The sequence below is a fragment of the Mastomys coucha genome, unplaced genomic scaffold (assembly GCF_008632895.1).
Source record: "Mastomys coucha isolate ucsf_1 unplaced genomic scaffold, UCSF_Mcou_1 pScaffold22, whole genome shotgun sequence".
NCBI classification, from domain to species: Eukaryota; Metazoa; Chordata; class Mammalia; order Rodentia; family Muridae; genus Mastomys; species Mastomys coucha.
The window spans coordinates 174,719,035-174,728,334 of record NW_022196905.1 but is presented as its reverse complement, the minus strand read 5'-3'; the positions used below and the strand labels follow the sequence as shown (position 1 = coordinate 174,728,334).

General features: G+C 47.3%; 1 protein-coding gene across 1 annotated transcript in view; it reads right to left on the bottom strand.

The window, feature by feature from the left end:
• Window positions 1-9,300, bottom strand: part of Gsr (glutathione-disulfide reductase) — a 41,537-nt gene that overhangs the window by 9,900 nt on the left and 22,337 nt on the right. The window contains exons 6-8 of the mRNA XM_031339514.1: window positions 4,455-4,509; window positions 1,843-1,942; window positions 320-406 (exon numbers count right to left, since the gene is read on the bottom strand). Coding sequence (XP_031195374.1) covers window positions 320-406; window positions 1,843-1,942; window positions 4,455-4,509 — 242 coding nt within the window. The remainder of the gene's footprint in view (window positions 1-319; window positions 407-1,842; window positions 1,943-4,454; window positions 4,510-9,300) is intronic.

Here is a 9,300-nt window from a genome sequence, read left to right as displayed (position 1 = left end):
TGAGTTCCAGGACAGCCAGGGCTACACAGAGAAACCCTGTCTCGAAAAACCAAACAAAACCAAACCAACCAACAAACAAACAAAGCAAACACTGGCAGGAGCTGGTGTGACCGTGCACGTCTGCATCACCAGCACTTATGAGGCTGAAGCAGAGGGTCGTGGTTCAAGTGAAGCCTGGACTGCAAAGCAAGATCCTATCGAGTGACCATTAAAAAACAACAACAACAAGAGGTAGCTGGAGGCTGCCCTAGGGGCAGCGCAGCCGTAAGGCTTTCCTGCTCTACCCTTAGCCCTGACGTGATTGACTGGCCGCACATACCTGTGAGAACTTCAACACCTCCACACCAGCATTCTCCAGCTCCTCCGTGCAGTTGGAACTGATGAGTGAATCAAAGCTTCTAAGTACCTGCATTTACCATGGACAGAGGACAGACAGACGGATGGACGGACGGATGGACAGAGGGTGGGAAAGAAAGAAAACCTGATTAGAGCTGAGTAGCACAAGCTAGGATGTGTGGCTCCAATGTGCTATTACCCTTCCTCCATGCCCACACTGGCACCGCTTAGCAGACCTCCACAAGCCTGTGTCACCAGAGGCTGTACAATATCTGATTTCATCGGTACCTATTTCATTCAGAGTTCTGTAACATGAACAGTCAACCATCAGACCTTGACTAGCTTCACTTTCCTCTCCTTCCATTCTTATTTCTTTCTTTTCCCAGAATCCAGGGAAATTCTCATGTAATGGGACCGGTTTCCCCTCTGAGAAAAGCTCTCTGTATATCCTCTGAGAAACCGTAGCTAGATCCAGCATTTTATTTTATTTTTTCTTCTTGCTCTGGCCCCGCTCACTCTGGCCCAAAGATTGATTTATTATCTGTAAGTACACTGTAGCTGTCTTCAGACACCCCAGAAGAGGGCATCAGATCTCATTACGAATGGTTATGAGCCACCATGTGGGTGCTGGGATTTGAACTCAGGACCTTCAGAAGAGCAGTCAGTGCTCTTAACCACTGAGCCATCTCTCCAGCCCCTATTAGAACAATCCATTTTAAAGAATGTTTGACGACAAAAGCTGGCTATACCGCCTGTAGTGGCTTGAGTCCCACACAGACTCAGACATTTGAGGACTTGGTCTCCTGTTAGCACTGATCTTTGGGGGGAAGTTTAAGAGGTGCAGCCTGCTGGAGGACCAGCTTTGAGGATGTAAGGTCTCAGGACACTTCCAGATCACCCTTTTTTCTGCTTCCTTTTTGCTGACCTCTCAGCTTTGGCTATCAGGCCTGCCATTTGCGGCCACGATTTCCTGTCACAATGGATTCTTTTCCCTCTGGAACCATAAGCTACAATAAACTCCTACAGTGCTTTTGGTCCTGGTGGTGGATCACAGCCACTGAGAGTCGCTAATGTACTGTCTGTTCCTACTGAAGAGTCAAATATCAAAGTGAGCTGTTTATAAAGAAAAGTGATTCTGTTTATAAAGAAACAGATACTGGGTATCAAACACCATCTAGATAATAAAGGGAAGCTGTTTAAAGGGTATGTGCTGGGACTGACTTTGCACACTGTGAAAGATATAAATGTGAATTTACAGGTAAAAGCATTGGTGTTAAGTTTGCCCAGAACCCACAGTGGAAAGAGGAACTACCCCCATAAGTTGTCCTTTGACCTCAGACAACTTGCTATACACCCATCTACACTCACATATTCGTATCATATATACATAATAATTAAATTAAAAATTTTAAATTAGGTGATCCCTATAGTTTTTTAAAAAGAAGAAAAACTCTCCTCTAGAAAAAAAAAAATCAAAGAAAGGGGACAGGAGGAGATAGGACTTACTTTATCATGCCTGATCATAAGAGACGTCTTGGAGCCCAGGGCAGAGAGGATGCCCGCAATCTCCACGGCAATGTAACCGGCACCCACAATGACGCTGCGGCTGAAAGGAAAGCAAAGGGCGACCGTTTCTTAAGTTGATTTCGAATGGCTTTAGATACAGACTCACAGGCTTCCCTCAGGCTCTCTGCTCAGCCTCCCCAGCAGTTAACGTGGTGACGGTGACGTGCACCAGCACGTGGGAGCAGAGGCAGCCAGGTGCGAGCCAGGCCATCCAGAGCCTCACAGCAGGACCCAACTCACAGCCAGAACAAAACAAAAATTTCCCTCATAGAAGAAAGATGTTTTTGTTTGACACTTAAGTTCCCTGTGTCCTGTTTTCATTTATTTATTTTTTTTAGAGACAGTCTCTGCATCCCAGTCGGCTAATAGGTAGCTAAGACTGGTCCTGAGCTCCTCCCAATTTCCATACATAAATCTAACAGAACCAGTCTCTTCAGGGATGGGGATGTCTCCTTGGTCATTATTCAGTTCTAGTAATCCTTGTAGCATGATCAAAGGCTGACCTAAGAAAGTGTTTTAAGTCAGGCGTGGTGGCTCATGGCGGTAATCCTGGCATTTGGGTGGCCCAGGCACCAGTTGAACTCAATTTCCTGAATTCATTTTGATTTAACAAAAGAGTTTAAGCCTCCGCTAAATGCTTGAATGAATGTCTGGATCGATGTCGGAGAAATGCTGTCGCTTAAGGCTTACTTCCCGGCTGAGGCAGAAAGACTTTCAGGCTGCAGGTTTTCCAAGGCTCCCAACATGCCCTGCCCACTGTTGCAACACGGGGGAAGGGGGAGCGTGCGGGGGGGGGGAGGGGAGGGAGTATTTAGAGGAAGAACAAATGAACCATCTTCCAGTGCTTTGCATAGAAGTGCCAGCCTACTGAGGCTTTCTGGCCTGGCTGAAGGATAAGAAGCCAAATGGCCGCAAATGACCAGCAAGGACCCTCTCACCCAAAGCTCCCATCCTAAAACCATAGAACCAACCCCTCTTGCATCCCTGTTCCTTGTTCCTATGTCCCTTGAACCAGCCCCTCTTGCATCCCTGTCCCTCATCCTACATCTTTTCCTTTCTGTGTCTCCCCCCTCTTTTGCTTTTCTCACTCCTTCTCTCCACCGTCTCTTTCTTTTTTGGACATTGAAGTCCTACACTGTACTAGGTACTACACTACACAGGATGATGGGTAATGGTTTCTGTTCTCAAAGAACCTTTTTTTTGATGCTGATAGGGTATGACCCAGGGCCCTTTCCAAGCTAGACGCCTCTGCTACCGAGCTGTAAGTCCAGCCTTAAAAACAAAACAAAACAAAAGTTTAAAGACTGGCCTTGCCAAGTGGCCAACGCTGGCTTTAGTCTGTTCAACAGGGGAGCTTGAATTTGCAACCCTCCAGCTTCAGCCTCCACACACAGTAAGGCCCGGCCCATGAAGAATTTCTAAAGAAAACACACCCTGAAGTTTGTCAAAGAGGATTACTTGAGAGTAGAGAGCTTAGAAAGATGGTGGATGCCTGAAAGATGGGTATTTTTGCAGGGGTTGGGGATCAAGGGCAAGGGACAGGTTGCCACCACATGGCTTTCTCTGAGAGCTGGGAGCAGCCCAGGGCTTCCCTGCAGACAGGCCCCTTCATCTCACCTCCTGCTACTACGGTGTACACTGGAAATGATTCTTCACACTTCTACATCCCCACAATAAGCCCCTTTTACCTCATCATGCCCTGATACCTCCTACCACAGGCAGCCTTCCAGAGGGTTCAAGCCCTTCCCATCCAGCCATAAGCCTTCAGGGCAAATATGGAATCGTGCCTGGCACAGCATTGGTTCCTCACATACAGGATTTGTTCAGGACTATAATTTATGGTTAAAAAGAAAACCTTACAAGAGAAAAGAAGGAATGAAAAAACAATCCCTAAGAAATAGCTCTGGAGAGAGGCAAGATCTTTCTAGGTGGTCCCAGTCGGCCTTGAACTCACCATATAGCAAAGCTATCCTCCTGCCTCCACCTTCCAAGTAAACCAGGAGCACGGTGCCTTAACTGGATTTTTTTTTTTTTTTCTTTTTGAGACAAGGGTTGCTGCAGGTTACCCGGTCTAGCCTGGAATGGGTAGGTTCCAGCCATCCTCTGCAATAGCTTCCTAGGAGCCTGGGAGCACAGTCAAAGGCAGGATGCCCACTGCAGCTGTTAATTTCCTTCTGTTCCCAGGGCTTTCCTTTTTAATGGCCTGAATGAATTCATTCATTAAGCTTGTATTCATATCAATAAAAGTATTTTAAGTAGCTCCAAAGTACGTAATGGGCAAGAACCTGTGACCAAGCTTGCTCGGGGTGGGTCTGAATGAACACATCCCTCATCCAAACACAACTGAGTCATGACTCTGCTGGATGAGGGCCCGCTTGCATCACCTCTGGGAAGCCTGAACACTTAGGGTAGATCATGCTGAGACAGAAGAGTGAACTGCAATGGAGTTCAAGACAGCCCGGGGCGAACTCAGAAAGGGAGGCGGGGCAGGAAAGCGTGACCCGGGTTCCCAGGGGAGAGAGAACAGTGTCTCTGATGTCAGGTCTGCTCACCTGGGCAAGTCCTCCAGCTGAAAGAAGCCATCGCTGGTTATCCCCAGGCTGGCACCTACGTAGAGAAACACCAGAGAGTGATACACATACCGCGTATGGGCGTCTGCCGCATTGTAACCTAGACTGACCTGGGGCTTACTATGTAGCCCAGGCTAGCCTCAAACTCATGGCAATCCTGTTAGCCTCCTGAGCACTGGAGATTTGGAGTAATGAGTGGCCATGCCTGGCCCAAACACAATTTGTTCAAGACCCAAGGAACTCTGAGCAAATGCACTGTTCTGGCAGCTTGGCTAGACCCCTACTGAGGACATGGCTTTCTGAAGTCTACAGTTTACATTTACTTCAAGAATTAGGAAACAGGGCTGGAGAGATGGCTCAGTGGTTAAGAGCATTGACTACTCTTCTGAAGGTCCTGAGTTCAAATCCCAACAACCACATGGTGTCTCATGACCATCCATAATGAGATCTGACGCCCTCTTCTGAAGACAGCTACTGTGTACTTACATATATATATATATATATAAACAGAATCAGGAAACAGTGATGGATAAGTAAATTTAGATTTTCCCGAAGAACTAAGATCCTGTCAGCGTCACGAACAGACTGCCAGCTCTGTTCTGCCTCCAACCCCAAGCAAATGCAGGAAGGCACCACTCACTCAGTCTTGGTTCCCTCCACCTCCTTCACCTTCTTTGGTTGTGAGAAAAGGCCTCTCTACAGAGCCCTGGCTGTCCTGGAACTCACTTTGTAAGCCAGACTGACGTCAAACTCACAAGAGAGCTGCCTGCCTCTTCTCCCAACTGCTGGGCTGCACCGCCACCACTAGCTCCCACTTTTTTTACTTCACCATGACATACAGAGTTGCCCTGTACATTTCCTCCTCAAATATTCCAGCTCCATGTTTACATCTGTCTTGCCTCATAATTTTTCTTTCCGTATCTTGTCCCTTTTCTGCAACGCTCGAAGCCAGAAGTTCGAACTTCAGAATTTTTCCAGAAAGGGAATATGTCTACGGGGGCATTTTTTTTTTTTTTTTAATGTGAATAGACGGTCCTGAGCTGTGTAAGAAGCAGGCTGAACAAGCCATGGGAAGCCAGCTGGGCAGCAGTGTTCCTCCCAGGCCTCTGCTTCTGCTCCTACCTCTAGGTTCCCACTTGAGTCCCTTCCCTGACTTCAGGGTTGTGAGGAACTATAAAGTCCATGAGGTGAAATAAACCTGTTCTTTTCCCCCCAAGTCACTTTTGGTCACGGTGTTTTATCGCAGCAATAGAAACACTAACTGACAGGTGTCTTAGGAATGCAGCCCAAGGTTCAACTGTACATAGTAAACTGGGCGTGATGGCGTAGGCCTGTAATTCCAGCACTGGGGACACAGAGGCAGGAGGATGAGGAGTTCAAAGTAAAGAGTGGGCTTCAAGATCTAGCTGGATGGGAATGGGGGTCAGGGTGGGGGTGGGGGCAAGTAACACAAAAGTTCTTATACAACATTGAAATTAATTTTGTACACGAAATAAAAGTCTCCTGGGCAGAATTTTCTGACTATGGTATGTGAACACGCAGAAAAAGAAAAAAACAAAAAAATAAAAAAACCAACCAAACAAAAAAACCCATTAGACTTTAGAGCACTTCACATTTTCAGCTTTCAGAAGCTGTTCACAGGTTTAATTCTAAACCTGTTCGTTTAGAATTAAATCTCAAGCCCCTCACCATTTTGGAGGAAGGAACCGAGGGCCTTCCCCTAACAATCCAGACACAGTCTTGAGCTGCAGTGGGACTCTTTCTAATACCTTCTAATATCACATCAGCTGACAGACTATGATGGTTTGTATATGCCCCACCCAGGGAGTGGCCCTAATAGGAGGTGTGGCCTTGTTGTCACTGTGGGCATGAGCTTAAGACCCTCACCTTCACTACCCAGAAGTCAGTCTTCCACTAGCAGCCTTCAGATGAACATGCAGAACTCTCAGCTCGTCCTGCACCATGCCTGCCTAGACGCTGCCATGTTCCTGCCTTGACAATAATGAACTGAACCTCTGAACCTGTAAGCCAACCCCAATTAAATGTTGTCCTTTATAACACTTGCCTTGGTCATGGTGTCTGTTCACAGCAGTAAAACCCTAAGACATTACCAAACCTAAGTGCCTAAGGGCCACGGGCACGTGGCACACCCTGGGTGGTCTCAGTGAAGAGTATGTTCTGCAGCGCATGTTTAAATCGGAAACACTCAGCACCCGACTTTTTGTGGGCTGTCTTCAGACCGTTCCCCTAATCCAAGTAGAAGGCTCAGCAACTGCCTTGAGAACGGGGCTGAGAGCTCCTCAGAGGACCACCTCCCAGAGTCTCCAGCCTCAGATTCTCTCAAGAGTCACTGTCAGCTTGGTTTCCGGACATCACACGGATCCTGTCACTGAGTATAAGCCAATGACGATTTGCCACAGTTACGGAAGTCACCTCTCTTTGGCTTCATGACTCCGTATTTCGCTGTAAGTTAATTCTAGGCACAGCTCAAAACACTTGCTTCAAGATGTTCAGGGCTTGTCAAACTGACTGACTTGGGTGAAAATCCTTCAAAGACGCCTTTATTACGGAGTCCTCTGGCTGTTCTCTCTCAGTATGTAATTCTAACTCAGTCCCTTTCTTAACCGGGAATCTTCCTGGTCCCCACCTGTCTCTACGGATCCTCCTCACTGTCAGAGTACAGCTCCAAGCATGGCATCACTCTCCTTCACCATCAGCATGAATTGTTCGATGCTCTGAATAAAGCTGGTCACTGCCTGACACTTTAGTCTGCCTCATTTTTAGGCCCCGCTAGCCCACGCTCAAACCGCCAATTAAAGCGGTAAACACCTACCTCAGGATACTCTATGCCTTCACCATCGGGTGCCTTAGAAAGCTTACTTTAGAGGTCGCGTCTGTTTTTATTATCTCAATTAATGAAGGAATATTTTAAATCATTTAAACAGTGAAGCTGAGCCTCAGGAGGTGATGTATGTGGTTGGCATGCGTGAGATTCTGAGCTCAATCCCCAATATGGATAGATGCATGGATAGGTGGGTGGTTGGATAACCATCCATTGGATGGATGGATGGATGGATGCTCGCATCCATCAGGGGAGAGTTCCCTGGAGGGGAGAGTGACATCAGGACTCTTCCCCATCCTAGGCCTCTACCCATCTCTCTATAGGCAGAATCAATCATTAGGTCTCTACTGTTACCATTTTGCTTTTTGTTAATTTTTTAATTTTATTTTATGGGTAGAAGTGTTTTACCTGCATGTATGTCTGTGTACATTGTGTATGCAGTGCCTACAGAGGCTAGCAGACAGTGTTGGATCCCCTAGAACTGAAGTTAAAGTTGGCTGTGAGCCTCCACGTGGGTGTTGGGAACTGAAGCCCAGTCCCCTCTAAGAGCAGTAAGTGCTCTTAACCACTTTAGCCCTACTGTTAGATTTTTAAAAATATCATATATATATATATATATATATGTATGTATATATATATATACACACACACATACATACTTATTTTATATAAACACTCACATATGGATATGTTTTGCATGCAGTACCCGCAGAGGCCAGAAGGGGGCACACTGGAGCCCATGGAACTGGAGTTATAGAAGGTTGAAAGCTACTATGTAGGTGCTAGAAACGGAACTCAGTTCCTCAGGAAGAGCACGAAGTGCTCTTTAACAGCTGGGTCATCTCTCCAGGGCCCCACTCCCATTAGGTGTTTAATGGCTTATTTTTTGCACTGTTGGAAATGGAAACTGAACCAAGGCCTCATGCCTGCTAAGCAAGGACCCTCTGACAAGAAAGGAGAGCAGCTACAGGTATTTAAGACTGCACTGAAAACGGCTAGCCGACAAGCCACTCCCAAGAGGTACAGCTTACTGTCTATCTCACAGCATAGAAACCCCTGCTACTGGAAGGAAGAAGCTGAAAGCTCTGCCTGGGAGCTCCTGCCTGGGAGCTTCTGACTGGGAGCTCCCGGGGAACAGCCACTTCCACAGGATGTTGTGTATGTGCCAGAGGCAACAATGTTGCTTTTGCCTGCTCGCCCAGTTACACTATTCTTTAAAGATTTCTTTCTTTATTTATTATATGTAAGTACACTGAAGCTGTCTTCAGACAGCCCAGAAGAGGGATCATATCTCATTACCGGTGGTCGTGAGCCACCATGTGGTTGCTGGGATTTGAACTCAGGACCTCTGGAAGAGCAGTCAGTGCTCTTAACCAGTGAGCCATCTCTCCAGCCCTACACTACTTTTAATGGTTTCTGCTAGGAGTTACAGGCATCTGATCTGATAGTGTTTTGCTCTCTGCTGCTTCTGCTTATCTGCTTGGTGCTATTTGTTTCTGTTTCATCTGCTGCATACTTACTTAGCAGATTCACTGTCTGGAAACTGAAGCTACACCTACCAGGATGGAGGGGAGAGCAGCCCCTTCTAGTGGTGGAGGCGCAGCTTTTGCCTTCCCCTCCCGTCCTTGCTGGTGAGTGCATCTACTCTGTTGTACTGCTGCTGCCGCCGCCGCCACCCTTCACTAACATGGGAACACAGCAGCTTCAGTCCTCCAGCATGGCCACAAGCCAGGGGCTCTCCAGGAATCCCCTGGGGCCTGCAGTGCCAGAATGGAGCTGGTAAGACAACCAGGCTTGTGGACTGAGTAGCTCCTGGGTGCTCAGCCTCTCCGGCACACAGACAACCTTGTGAGTGCCCGGTGCCAAAAGGTGTTGCACCCACAGGCACGGAAGTTGCAGATAGTTCTGAACCACACTGGTGGCCGTGGAAACTGAACTTGGGTCCTTTGCAAGAGCAGCAAATGTTCTTAACCACTGAGCTATCTC